At 39.9% G+C, this 15,146-nt stretch overlaps 1 protein-coding gene across 6 annotated transcripts in view; it reads right to left on the bottom strand.

The window, feature by feature from the left end:
• EML5 (EMAP like 5) overlaps positions 1–15,146 on the bottom strand; it is a 261,963-nt gene that overhangs the window by 82,297 nt on the left and 164,520 nt on the right. For all 6 annotated transcript variants that reach the window (XM_067556337.1, XM_067556341.1, XM_067556336.1 and 3 more), the window contains exons 17-20: positions 9,130–9,230; positions 5,488–5,690; positions 3,558–3,669; positions 592–719 (exon numbers count right to left, since the gene is read on the bottom strand). In XM_067556337.1, the coding sequence (XP_067412438.1) occupies positions 592–719; positions 3,558–3,669; positions 5,488–5,690; positions 9,130–9,230 (544 nt within the window). The remainder of the gene's footprint in view (positions 1–591; positions 720–3,557; positions 3,670–5,487; positions 5,691–9,129; positions 9,231–15,146) is intronic.

Here is a 15,146-nt window from a genome sequence, read left to right as displayed (position 1 = left end):
ATAGGTAATTATGATGGTATGTATTTCCCTCACATCAGGGAACCTAGGTTAATGAGCAGCTCTGGGCCCAGAAGGTCACCCAGCCGCACCTGCTGGGCATGCTCACAGGGGAGGCAGAGCTCAAAAGAGAGCAGCTCAGTTCAGCCAGGGTGGACTGAGCAAGGGAGCAGTCCTATGTTGGTAACTACTGCAGAGAGGCAGCCAGAGCTCCACAGTGCTTGGATCAGACCCCACTGCAGAGCCACTGAAGGTCCCTGTGGAGACCAGGAACAGAGGGCTGCAACTGAAGGAGAGAAGCCTGTGGTGAGAACCCCCCAACTCTCCGGTGAGAACCCCAGTGAGTTCATAAGCCAGCCCTTTTGTGACTTTGGAGGCGGCTGAGAATGTAGTAGGAAGTGACCCAGTGAACAGGCTTGATGGTGTCTGCCCCCTCAGGCTACATATCTGACCAACCAGTCTTAGGCTCTGGGTTAGAACTTGGTGGAGAAGGGAAGGCCCAGGTTCCCCTACTGCTGGCTGCAGACTCTTGCCAGTAAGTGCAACTGCCGGGCTCAGACGTTGAACATCCTGACAGTAATATTTTAAATTTACCTGAACCAGCAGAGTTATTGGTCCACTTTTATCCACCTCCAGTATTTCACCATTCTTTGTGCCCACTAAAATATGACCATGTCCTAACGATATGGCACGTATAGAAGGGTTATCTTCTAAGAGGAGACCTAAAACATTAAATTTTTAAAGGGTCAGAGCTTAATTTCATAAGTATATATGTTACACTCACATTTTACCAGATCAAATTCAACAGAAAAGAAGTCCTAACATTTTCCTGCCTGTAGAACTTGGCTCCAGTTGTGGAGTTTTAGTACATATTAGCCAATTGTTAAAACATGCTCTCTTTCATTGTAACAAAACCCACGTAATTTATTCTATGCCAACCTTCCAGTTTTTGTTACTCCATCTTCCTCAATAACCCTGCCATATAAGGCAACTGTCAATTATCCTCATGCTCAGTAGACTCTCCTTGAGATTCAAACAAGATGGAGAGCATTAACATGGCTATCTAGGGAGCATGCTACCTCAGTGAGAGAAATGTGCATACAGCTATGATGTTATGTATCTTAAATTTAGAGAAGAGTACATCAGTAAAATGTGTTAAACTACCATTTTAACTGTAATAGAAGTTTAATAAGCAAATAGAGAACCACCATTTTGACAGTCTAATGATGTAAGCTAAGACATAGAAGACACTTAGTTTTTAGGGTAGACAGTCAAAGAAATCTCCTGAATATCAGACAGAGAAAGTTGTATATTAGGACTAACATCAGATAGCAAATGGGAGAAATTTGAAGGAATAACTGATCTGAAAACATTTAAGCAGTCATTTATGCTTACATGAAAACATCCCAGAAAGGGCATTAAACATTTAATAGAAAAAAAAAAAATTCCCCCCCATTCCTTTATTCCCTTACTTATCCAAGGCAGAACAAATAGGAATATTAAACATGGAACTGCATGGTGTCATTTTTAGAATTATTTTTCAGAGCACAATAATCTCTCTAATTATTTTTAAAACTACACTCACTTCTGTAGCATAGTAGTACACTGAGGTCTGTGAAAGGAATGACAATTAGTTCCAATCAATCAATCTGCTGATTCAGCAAGGTAGAAGACACTGTGAAGAGTTTATGAAAATGAACTCCAGTTTACAATTGTAATTCAGTGTAATTGTTATTACATTTTTATAAGCCATGTACAGATTCTCTCTTCAGACCACAGGTTGGTACTAGGCTAAGGATATAATATCTTGCAGGACAAAAGTAGTTTTGTCATTGAGCTTTGTGGCCCATATTTTAAATGCCCTAATTGAAGCGAGTGTTTATCCTCAATGATTTATGTATTAAATATGCTCAGTTTACAAATAAAACCATTTTTTCCTTCACCATTAAAGGTTCTAGAATCATAGAATCATAGAATCTTAGAGTTGGAAGGGACCTCAGGAGGTCATCTAGTCCAACCCCCTGCTCAAAGCAGGACTAACCTCAGCTATATCATCCCAGCCAGGGCTTTGTCAAGCCTCAGCTTAAAAACCTCTAAGGATGGAGATTCCACCATCTCCCTAGGTAACCCATTCCAGTGCTTCACCACCCTGCTAGTGAAAAACTTTTTCCTAATGTCTAACCTAGACCTCCCCCACTGCAACTTGAGACCGTTGCTCCTTGTTCTGTCATCTGCCACCACCGAGAACAGCCTAGCCCCATTCTCCCTGGAACCCCCTTTCAGGTAGTTAAAGGCTGCTATCAAATCCCCCTCATTCTTCTCTTCTGTAGACTGAACAAGCCTAGTTCCTTCAGCCTCTCCTCATAAGTCCTGTGCTCCACCCCCCTAATCATTTTTGTTGCCTTCCGCTGTACTCTCTCCAACTTGTCCACATCCTTTTTGTAGTGGGGGGCCCAAAACTGGACACAATATTCTAAATGCGGCCTCACCAATGCCGAATACAGGGGAATAATCACTTCCCATGACCTGCTGGCAATGCCCCTCCTAATGAAGCCCAATATGCTATTAGCCTTCTTGACAACCAGGGCACACTGCTGACTCATATCCAACTTTTTATCCACTGTTACTCCCAGGTCCTTTTCTGCAGAGCTGCTGCCTAGCTTGTCGGTCCCCAGTCTGTAGCTGTGCATGGGATTCTTCCGTCCTAAGTGCAGGACTCTGCACTTGTCCTTGTTGAACCTCATCAAATTTTTTTTGGCCCAATCCTCCAGTTTGTTTAGGTCCTTCTGAATCCTATCCCTACCTTCCAGGGTATCTACCACTCCCCTCATCTTAGTGTCATCTGCAAACTTGCTGAGGGTGCAATATACCCCATCCTCCAGATCATTGGTGAAGATGTTGAACAAACCGGCCCCAGGACCGACCCCTGGGGAACTCCGCTTGTGACCGGTTGCCAGCTAGACATGGAGACTTGTTGAGCCCTATGCTCTAGCCAGTTCTCTATCCATTTTATAGTCCATTCATCCAACCCATACTTCTTTAACTTGCTGATAAGAATACTGTGAGAGACAGTATCAAAAGCTTTGCTAAAGTTCTATGGAACAAGTTTGCCTTCCTGGATGTGAACAGGTGAAACTGACTGCGACTTATTAAAAATTCAGTTTTTGTTACACAACTAAATCCCCACATTCAATGTCTCCTGGCTGGCTTGGTCCTAGTACTAATAGACATGAAAAGCATCATTTTTGTCATTAAAAAAATACAGATATGATAACATATCAAAGAAAGCATATAAGTTAGATTAGAAGTTGCTACTTTTACTTTGTCATTTTCCAGAGTAGAAGCACACTTTAAAGAGAACCAACAAAGGTTTTCAAACACTTTATTTTTTCAACTTTATTTTTTCTTTTTCAATTTTTACTTCAGCAAAACTTGATTTCCTTCTATTATGGAAGAAGGAAACTCAGAAGAAAAAGCTTACTAAAGATAGTGTTTAAAGGCAAAATACAATAGAAAGAGTAGTTTAATGTGCTATAAAATAGCCAAGTTCATCAAATCACCTTTAGAGCCGGGGGCCAAGGCAGCTCGTTTGATGGCATAGGTTTTGAGACAGCGTTCAAAGGTGTCATCCCAGAGAGCCACTACCCCATCCTTTCCACCAGTTACAAATCCCTGCCCAAAAAAGTACAATAGGATTAGTTCACAGGTGTCATCACTAGATAATTTAGGGTTTTGTTTTAAAAAAGATTTTCTTTACTTCTACAATATGTGCCAACACTGACAACATTTAGTACATAATATTATAGCTGTAAAATCACAGAAACATAAAAGTTAGAGATGGAAAAGATCTATTAGATCTTCCAGTCTCTCCCTGTTAATGCAGTATAATTCTCTACAGTGCATTTTTAGTGCTTTGTCCAGTCTGCTTTTTAAAGTACCAAGTGGTGGCACCTCTCAAGGAAGATTATTCAGTGGCCTAATACATCTCACTGTCAGAGTGTTTTCCTGACAGTTAGCCTAAATTTTCCCTTTCTTAATTTTACCTCATTACTCCAAGTGATACTCAGTACCACATAATAATTATTTTCTTCTTTGGTGTTTACACCTTTCAAATATTTGAATTCTTATGCTCTTTTTGAGAAACAATGTACTAGACCACAAGAACAAGAGATGGGCTCAGACCAGATCCTAGATCTAGACCTCCCAGACCACTTTTACAATGGGCTTAGACTAGCATATTTGTGAATGTGGGGAAGGGTTATCTGAACTTTGTGGTTTCAGACCCTTTTCTCTAACAGAAATACTCTATTTCTGGTCTCCTGCCTATGTCAGAAGACTGAAATTGTTTCATAAGGGGAAAAATGTTGACAGCTGGAATAATTTGATATTATAAATTTAGAAAAATAACAGTTTTGTCTTAAACTGTCCCCATTCCTACAGCTAAACGAATTATAACTGTGACAAAAAATGAACACTGCAGCTCCTTCAGCTCTATAGGACATTCTTTGGTTTCAACTTATATCTATTTCAGTTGACCAAGACCTGGTGTACATACAAGTTTTGTTCCAATGTTACTATTTTGGTAAGGAGTGTTGTTTGTTTGTTTATTTTTACTGAAATACTTATACAGGTACAACCCCTATGGGGACACAGTTGTACTGATATAAAGGTCCCTTATACTGATGTAGCTTATTCCTCTTCCCATATGGGAATAACCATACCAATATAACTTTATATTAACGGAAGAACATCACACTAGATGGCTTGTGTGGCTTTAACTATGCAAGCAGAGTTAAAGTCGTATAGTGTAGACAAGGCCGTACTCTATGTTGGCACTGTAACAGTTTTCAATTTGTAATCTAATAAAGCCCATATAATGGTAGCTAAATTATATACATAAGAATTCAGGATAATATACAATGGATGTAGTTAAAAAGTTTATTCCGTTTACTGATTTTCTACCAGTTTGAAAGAAATTAACTATGCATAAAATGGAGAAAATTGATATAAATGGTAGAAAGTTTTTAGGGCTGGCCATGTACATGAAGCAAGCCCCAGATCTATATTTCTAATGCAAACTCCATCTGCTCAAGTTTTCACATAGTAACAAACATAACTGGCATATGTTTCTTTTAATGTAACATAACAGAATTCCCCTCCCTCAATCAGTGGGTATCCTCAGAGGCCCTTGAGATTCCTCTCATTTTACCTGCTTTATTCACTTTCACTCTCAAGGCATCATGACACAGGAGGGCATGCAGCTCTTAAAATCAACCAGAGGAGTCACTGCAACATGATGATACAAGACACTTCCTTCTACTAGGAAATGTAGCAATCCCAGCTCCTGTTGACCTGAGAGTGGGGAGAGCCATCTAGAATCCTGAACTCCAATTATAGAGTCATAGACTGCATTCATGTTAGACCTAGCTATGAAGAGATTTTTATTACACCCAAACCATGTCTCATTTAAAATCTAAATGGTTCACTTACTTTTTCTAATGCATGCATGCTAAATACTGGACCATCATGTGCTTTGACAGTTTTGATGAGGAACAAATCTCTCCAGATAAACACATCCCCAGTGGAAGTTCCAGAGAATGACATCTCTTCAGTCCAGCCGTATACCGCACACATCATTGTATCTGTTCTTCCCATTGCACCTATGCAGCCCTTTCTCCCAATCAGTCCTCCCCCTGATTTAGAATAAAATCAGGTAATCAAATGCTTGCATAACTATCACTTTCAAAATAATGTACAAGGCAGCATACTCAGAATAATAAATCTCTTTTCCTCTAGCCTTGGAATAAACACATTTTGAAGGTTCTTCACAATTCATTACTTCTCACCCTCCCGCAATTTTTGGCACCTTTCAAGAAAAAGAATACTTCTCATTTTAGGAATTCCTTTAACATGCTACATGAATCAGGACTTGAATTTATATATACACACACACACATATATATATGAGAGAGAGAGAGAGAGAGAGAGTCTAAATACAGACTTTAACTATCTGCCATATGATTGAATGGTATAAAGATTTTAATGGAATGAATTTGGGATGACTACATTACTTCAGTGTAAAAACTTTAAATCCTATCAACACATTCTTTTCATGCTATATTTTTGGAGGAAAGTTATTTTAGAACTTTAGCTTTAAAACTTGTGTTGACACAGTATCCTGTACTGGCCTCTAAGTGACAGAAATGTTATCACCAATATATTTGAAAAGCCTCTAAAATGCATGTAAAATAGTTTCTTTATGTCAGGATGTCAATGTCCAGTATCTTGTGACCTGTCAGGCATGAAAAAGAGATGTGAATTTTCACAAAATTCTCAGAGTAACTCCATGTTTGATACAACAGTGCCACTTTACAGACTAAGATCTAGGGACTTTTATATCTTCAAAGCACTGTGCCATATCTTTAGTGACAAAGCCTCTGGATCTGTGTGCCAGCATTTGGCACTGATGAAGATTTTCCCCCAAACACATACTTCAGTATCACATGTGATCTCAGGTCCATCAGTTCCTGTTCTAGCTTCAGTAGTGGATCTTAACTTAGAATATAGTAGGACTGACCTATATCTCAGTGCTTATCCTCACAATGATAAGTCTCCTTCACAATGACTGTCTTTTCATCTTCTACATGGTACTGCCACTATGTGCATTCTTGAGTTCACCTTTGGAACAGATACATATATGTCTTGGCTCCATATAAATGTTGATGCTGGTATCCTTTTTTATTACAAAGTCTCCTCAATACCAAAAGCCTCTTTGTTACCAACATCTCGCAGCACAAATCGATTCGAGAATATAGATCTCTTCTTTGGCAGTGATGTCTTGAACAAAGAGCTGCAGTAGCATTGAACGCAATGGCACTGCCAGTTTCAAAAATATTTCTGATTTAGTGCAGAGAAAGCAGTAAATTCCCTATTTAGCTCTTTGTCCAGCTCTCATGGTTGTTCTCAGCAGTATCTTTAGGCTCTTCCTACCATAGTTTGGATCTGTTACCCAGATATTTATATGTCATCTTCTCCAGTAGTGCCCATTGCTACCTGGACATCTCCTTTAACACAAAGTGTACTGGTTCATACTTCAGTCACTGATCCTAAAAACATGCTATAATTAATCTTCTCAGCAGCAGCCTGCCAGCAGTCTAATAACTTTATTAAGCAACAGCTTACCGGGGCCTGAGGTTGAACCTGGCCAATTTCTTGGGCAGTCCATGACTGAGGTGACTAGGGTGACTCTTCTCCTCACAGTTAAATGTTCTATGGCTCTTAAAGATTAATCTTAACAGGGATGGAAGAGATTCACCTGACTTCAATGTATTTTCACAACTACTGATGATGTCTAAGTATTTAGAGGTCCTGTCAACAGAGTAATTTTCTTCAGCAAAGGAGGTAATCTTTTCAAAGACGTTTTGGCTCCACATGCGTTTCAAGATCTGATACAAAGAAGTTCAGAATACCATTTAGAGGATGTTTTTCCATTGCTCTGAATTAAACATTTTCAGATAGATGAAACATGTATCTGTTCTTTAACTTCTTGAGTTTTTGTAGTCATGTTTAGCAAAGATAGCCACACAAACAAAATATAATCAGCATGTATATTCACTACAAGAGCCTTGTCTTAAATCTTATTTGTAGCTCTTACATGTGGACCGTAGCTTATTAAAATTGCATCCCTTAGTGATTTAGATCAATATATTTCTACTTTTATATATGTATCCATGTATGTATTTTACCCACTAAATATTGAAGGTCTGAAATTATTACCTTGCGCTCTTTGGTATCACTTGAAAACTCTATTTGTATATATTGAGTGGGATTTATTACATTATCCTAGAGCAGTGCATGAGATATTTTGAGCTATATATATATAGCTTTTGTGACAGATATGGTTATTTCCTGAAATACTCTTGAAACACCTTATGGTATTACAGTTATGTATTATTGTGGGTCAGACTGTATGTAACTCTTCGTGGAGAAATGTGACAAATATTGCAACTCCATGGAGCATCTTTGGGATCCATTGTTTTAAATGAATGGTTTATATATGACTGTGTTCTGCTCCACCGGGGAGGGCTACCACAGCTCCTATGAGAACTTAAACAATGGGTGGTGATTAATCAGGCAGGTTTTTATATATATATATATATATACATATATATATATATACATACAGAGAGAGAGAGAGAGAGAGAGAATATGCAAGCCTCCCCAGAGAGATACCACCTCCTGGGGAGGTTTGCATATACTAGTTCAAACTACTATAGAGAGAAACTCCACAGAGACCAACAGGCAAAGTAAAGACTGGGATAAATAGCCTGACTTTAAACTAACTCAGGGCCTTTTTTCTGATCTAACAAGTAGACAGGATCTTCTGTCTAAGGGAGATCCAATCCTTCCTGGGAAAAGTTGGAAGGACTTTGGCTATTGGGGTCCAATAAGATAGATCATTGACTCCGGAAACCTTATTAACATGCATGCAGATTCTTTTATTGTTTTTAATGTGTTTTCTGTGTAATGCTTTCACCTTAAGAATAAATATGCTAGCTTATAAAGGGCTATGTGGTAACTTATAATTGCTGCCAGTTATGTTCATAGCCTTCAAAGAGAAAACAAAGTGCAGACACTGGCCTGTTTAGGCAGTCTGGCTTGCTGGGAATATCACAGTGTAAGCAGGGAACTGCGAAGCCTGGAAAAGCCCCTGGTCAGGAGGGAGAGAGAAATGGGTATCCACCTGCAAGATGTGACAGCTGGGGAGCCTGGAGCCTAAAGTGGGTGCCCTCAAGGGACCATGGAAGGGCATTATGATGCAGTTGCCCTGAATTGTGACAACTATTAATTGCATAACTATTTTTTATAAAAATTAGACTGTAATCTTTGCAAGGCAGGCACTATGTTTTCCTGCATGCTGTACTACACCTAGCACAATGGGCAGATGATCTTTATTGAGGTCTCTGCCATTACCATAACAGAAATTAATTTTTATTATTAATAGGAGTGAGAAGAAGTTAATCTATCAACATATACATGTGTCAAAATCATACAGAAGACATAATTACTATTATCTTAGATATAACAGAAAATGTTGCAGTTAAAAACACAAGAAAAAATGCCTTTCCTTACCTGCTCTATGCCAGAATTTCATGTGTTTAATTCCAGCTGTTATCAGTTTATCAGGCATATAAGGATTAATCTTAACAACAAAAATCTTATCTTTGCTTCCTCTGAAATAAAAAAGTAAAATATTTCACTGCCTTGATACACAGAGAAATGTATGCATTCATATTTATCTGTGTGACTATCCAGCTTTCTAATGTCTATCTCACAAAATGTTCTCATAGCATTTAGCAATTCTTTTATTAGGAGAAATAGGAAGGCAAGCCATTGAACTAAAGATACTGAGTTTACATTTTTATCTGTTTCACTTTTAATTTGATAGTTTGTAGATTAGAAATCAGGAGAAACTGCTCTACTTCAGCAATCCGCTTAACTGCAATTTCTTTGTAAAAGAACACACTTCACCAAAATAATGCATAAGGTTATATTAATAGCAGACCTTATTTACATCAGTTTTTCATTCTGAAAATCAACAATGCCCATACATTTTTTACTGAACTTTTCCATTATTCTAGTGGACTTAAACAATAATGGGTACAACAATGTTTATCATATCTAACTTACATGCCTATCTTCAGCAGTTTTAAAAAAACCTGGCATCTTTGTTTGCTGACACATTTTCTTTCTATGTTCCTAACACATACACATAATGCACAGCTACAGGTGCTACGGTTTTGAAAGTTCTGATCACTTTCAGCTATATTTCCTATCTATGTAAGAGAAAGTTACTTACCAGTAATCTAAAAATATCATTTTGTAGGAGTCTCACTTGTAGTATTTGCTCCTTAGTGCAAGAATGGGAGAAATCTCCTAGCTCATAGCTTCCTACAGTTTTTTGACTACTGAAGGCAGCATTAATAGTGTAGACCCCCAGACAATGCCCTACCAACCTCATCACACCACAATCTCCCAAGTATAAATGCAGTCAATTCCACTGGCAGAGTATAAGGTGAATTTCCCCAGATAGAAAAGCTAATCCAAACAAAAAATGGGCTCCAGGGAAAAAAATCAGTAAAAACAAAGGTGCAAGAGAAAAACACCTCAGAAAAGGCTCTGAATTCAAATGGGAGGTAAACAGATGAAAATCCTACAAAATGTTAACTACTTTGGAAATAAGTTATGGAGCATGATGAGTCTGAAACAGAAGTCCATTCTGGAGGTCAAATCCAAGCTTAATAAATGTATGTGGAGTAGACTACATATCTGCTTTGAGGTTTCTTAATGAAAATATATTTGAAGCAGGAGATGGTGACAGTTTTGCTTCAAAATGAGTGAACCTTGACAACGCCCTTAGCATCAAGCAATCCTGGAGTTAGCAATATAAAATGCAATCATATTGTCTTCTTAGTAATATACTGCCCAGTGAAGTGGCATCAAATGAAAAAGTTCTGTGGACTTTCTGAAGGCTTTTTGTCATTTCCAAATACAACCCTGAGCACCTTCTGACATCAAGTGTAGTGAGGGGAGTCTTCTCAGAATGGGCATGCAAAACACACTGGCAGGACAAACAACTTATTAAAGTGGAATTCAAACACCAAATTAGAGAGCAATCTTCAATATGTCCACAGTACCATCTTATCCTTGTAAAATCTGGTATACATAGGGTCTGTTACTAGGGCTCTGCAAGCTGAAGTCACTGCTACCAGGAAAAAATTACTTTCCATGTGAGAATCTTAAGCTCACAGAGATTGAATGGCTTAAAAGGAGTTTTCGTCAGCTTTATCACCTTCATATTAATGTTACATGACACAGGACGCTTTTTAATTAGATGTTTTAAAAGCCTCAAGACCTGCGTGAACCTGACAAGGGACTGCATAGACATTGCACAGGTTTACCTTCAATTAGTTCACTGTATGCCAAAATGGCTGCCAAATGTACCTGGATGTAGTTAGTCTTTCACTTAGACAAGGGAAAAGACTAGTCAAGTAGCTTTTCAGATGAGAACAAAGGGTCCACTCAATCCACCACAAACCTTTTTTTAACTGTAGGAACTGGAGTTGTAGGTGCTTCTTATGTCTCCTTGGAAGCTCTCTATTAATACAGAACTGCCCTCATCTCCAGAATAATTATGTCCAAGTGCAGTTCCTATAGAAATATAAGTTCCCTGGGTGTGTACTCTTCTGCATTGGCTCCCCATCCCAGGTTGGACACATCCATATCTGCTACAATTTGGAGAGGAGGTATTTTAAAGTCCATTCATAATTGGTCATTGTCGCTGAACTGACAACAGGTCAGAGTAACATGGAGACTGTCTGCCATCAGATGAGATGTGAAAGTCCCTGTAATACTTCCACTGGAATCTCATGGTCTGCTCAAGTTACCTCATATGCAAACGTCCTGGATACCGTAAACAGAGCTGGAGCCATGAGACCCAACATTTGTAGCATTTGCTAAACTGTTATCTGCTGGCTCTCTTGCTGATCTCTTGTGCCCAACTGGAAATATCTATGATCCTGTTCTGGAGAAGGAAAATTGATTTGAGCTGTCTAGTGGGGTTCCTAAATACTTCAACTGTCTACTGCGGACTACTGAGACTGTGGGTAGTTTTTCACATATCCGAGTGACTTCATCCTGGATTGTTCTTTGACATGATCCAAAGTAGTGTCCTTAATCAACCAATCATTCAATTTGGGGAATGTGCATGCTCCCAGCCTGTGCAGGTAGGCAATCACTATCATCAAGAATTTTGTGAACATATACAGAGCAAACACCAATTCAAGAGATAAAACAGTGAAGGAAGTGATGGACCTTTACCTCATATCTGAGTGCTTGAAGAGCGTTCAAAGATTCTTGCAGGCTTTTAGTTCTAGAGCACATAGCAATTTATCTAACAGAGTAGTGATGGTTTCCAGGATAACTATCTAGAATTTTTTTGATCCTATACCGATTCAGTTCCTTGAGATTCAACAAGGGCCAGAAAGTTCCTGTCTTTTTTCTGCCAGGAAGTATGTAGAATAAAAACCCTTTCCCTCTTTCACCCAGTGGCCCTGGCTTTAAGGTTTTCTTTGTCAGGAGGGACAATATTGCCTGTAGCATCTCTTCTTGATATTGAGAAGCCTGAGAGAATTCTTGGGAATGAGGAGCAGAATTTGGGGGACTTTTTGAGAACCAGTTGTAGGGAGTGTAAGGCTTGAACTTGTTTTCAGCTAACAAGTTGTGGGCCGAAACTCATGTAAATGGCTAACGAGCATACCTGATCCTCAAGGACAAATGGCTAGAGTAAATACTTGATAACTCAGAAGGCCAGATGCCTCACAATGAGAACAGCACATTCCTTACACCCCACCCCCTGATGTACCCTCTTATCTGTAAGGAGTCTCCCCCTCCACCCATTCCCCCCCCCAAGTGTAGTCAAAGATCCTTTGATGTAATTAAAGTGTCTCTGCACGTATGCTAAGTTATAAAAAAAACCATATATAAATAACCTTTGCAACACCATGAATTTGAAGCTGATTTATCAGACTTCCCAGTATCGTGAATAAACCTCTTCAGTACTGTCTGTGCTGCCTGATTCTTGGAGAAAGAATCCTTCATGCTTTATAATTTGGCGCAGCGAGCAAGGTGTGACTGGGATCCTCGGCATGCTTCCCAAAACCAAGAAAAGAGGTGAGTACATTTTATACTTACCACTTCTGGCACGCACCTTGGTCTGGGATTCCCTGAGATACCCCTTCGCACCCTTTTTTTTTAATAAAATGAACCACGCATAAGGCACATAGACAAAAGGACTGAACAGGGATTGTGTTTTGGGGTTGTAGTTTTGGCCACGTTTTCAGGGTGCAGGGATCGCTTTGGTGAAGGCTGCACTGCCAGGGTTTTCAGGGTGCAGGGATCGCTTTGGCAAAGGCTGCACTGCCAAGTACTGAGCACCAGAGTGTGCTTTAGTAGTGCTGAGTACAAGGGTGTGCTCGGCTGATTCCCCTGAAACACCATTTAAGTGGGTTTTAGGAAGCTGAGTGACAATGTTGTTTGAATTGCCTCAGGGTGCTTCAATGATGCCCTCAACGGGAGGAAAAATCATTGAATTTCTAAAAGAAAAACATGCAAAAGTTCAGAAATGTATGGTAAAAGATGGATGGACCGGTAGAAGTGTAAAAGACAGTTAGTTGTGGTGGTCTGGTCAGACGAAAGGAAAGCTAGAGAAAGGAGTTGTAATACTTTACTGTGAATATGAACGAAAGGTAAAAGAGTTACAGGAACTTCAAAAGGCTTTCACATCAGTTCAGACTCAAAAGGCAGATCTGAACCATTATTAAATTAACTCCAAATGGAGAACAGTGCTTTAAAGGTTAAAATGAAAGAATGTAACTCCTCTGCACATCATATTACTGCTATCATGCAACAGGAGGACTGCACCGATTTTGGATCAGACAATGATAATGAAAATAACCAAAAAGAAATTAATTGGAAACAGCTCACAAAACAATTACAAAAATGGAAGCTGGCACACACGGAGGGAACTCAGGAAAATTGGCTTCTTCCTCCTCCCCCATTTAACCCAGAACCTGATGCCAGTGCTCCCCTGGCCCCGTTCCAAGTAACCACGTGATGGACAGGACTGGGAGATAACAGAACAGCTGAGCATACTTATAAGTATGCTCCTGTCAATACCGAGGAAATGAGGGACTCATTAAAGGATCTCCCGGATCTAAAGCCCAAAGACCCAAACTTGATATTTTGGAAAAAGATAAATCAGATGGTTACAACATATACGCTACATCCTAGGGATCTCCATATCCTAACTAAAGCCAAATGCCCCAACTTCTCATGAGCCAAAATCCCTTCAGAAGAACATCGAAGTGACACATGGGCCTCTGTTAAATTTGAATCAGAAATCGACATGACCCGTGCCTGCGCTGGCTTTAAAGAAGCCATTCAAGAAGCTCTGGGTAATGGAGCCGGTAACTGGGGTTGATAGTAGAATGTGTGCAAGACAAAGATAAGCCTGCTGCTAAGTATTGTGAGCAAAAGTGGGAAGTGTATTCAAGTAATGCAGGCATCTCAGACCTCAAAAAGACTGATCAACAATGTTGAAGAAAGGTTTCAGCTCCCATCTGCAAACCGCTCTTAATTTGGGAGTAAACCCAGGCTCTGATTATGAATCTATCTGCCTGTGGGCTTCTGAATATGAAGCTAGACAAACCAGAGATAAGAAAGAAAAGCCTGCCTGCATTTCTGTGGTAACACCAAAAAGTAAAATAACTTGTCATAACTATGGGGGTGTTGGGCATACACAGAAAACCTGTAGGTGTAAAGCCCAAAACCCTAGTCAGGGACGGGACCACGGCCAATTGAACCCCCACAGTATTCTGCCTTTTCAGTCCGGCCCTGGCCCCGCTCCTACCACACACACCCCACACCCCACCTCCCCCCGGCCACTTTGCCATGTTTTATCTGTGGGGGGACTGGACATTGGGCAGCTGGACGCCCAATCCGGATAGCCCCGGGTAACCAACCCCAGCTGGCAGCTCAGCCCACTGCTAACCCCTACTCAAACCTGAGCAGGGAAGAAATGGCTAGACTTTTGAACTCCATGACCGGCTAAGATTCAGCAGCCCCCTTATCCGTCAGTGCTATGGAGGCGGATATAAACATCTCGAGACCACATTTGCAAGCATGGATAAGGGGCTGGCCATGCACAATTCTTGTGGACACAGGAGCATCCGTTTCCCTTACTGACTTCCCCCTCCCCATTACTAAACAATACATTACTATTTCAGGAGTAGGAGGCACACACATCACTGCCTACAGGAGCCACCCCGTTCTTATAGAATCCAATATATTTTTCTGGACTCAATCTTTTTATGTAGCTCCAAATGCTGATGAAACTGTTTTAGACATGGATGACCTCCGCAATCTTGCAGCTACCCTAAATCTCGCTCAGAGCACAGTTACATTTACTGATAAACTCATGCGCACTCATACCACTCCCCTTCACAGCAACAAATCTCTTTCTTCTATTGTCACGGCTAAATCTGTAACTCTGACCTGGAGTACCTCTAACCCTTTTCAAGAATTATGTT

Source organism: Emydura macquarii, unplaced genomic scaffold, assembly GCF_026122565.2.
Source record: "Emydura macquarii macquarii isolate MOO-44397 ecotype Brisbane River unplaced genomic scaffold, CSIRO-AGI_Emac_v2 contig_1713, whole genome shotgun sequence".
NCBI lineage: Eukaryota > Metazoa > Chordata > Testudines > Chelidae > Emydura > Emydura macquarii.
The sequence above is the reverse complement of the archived record's forward strand: the minus strand, read 5'-3'. Positions and strand labels throughout refer to the sequence as shown.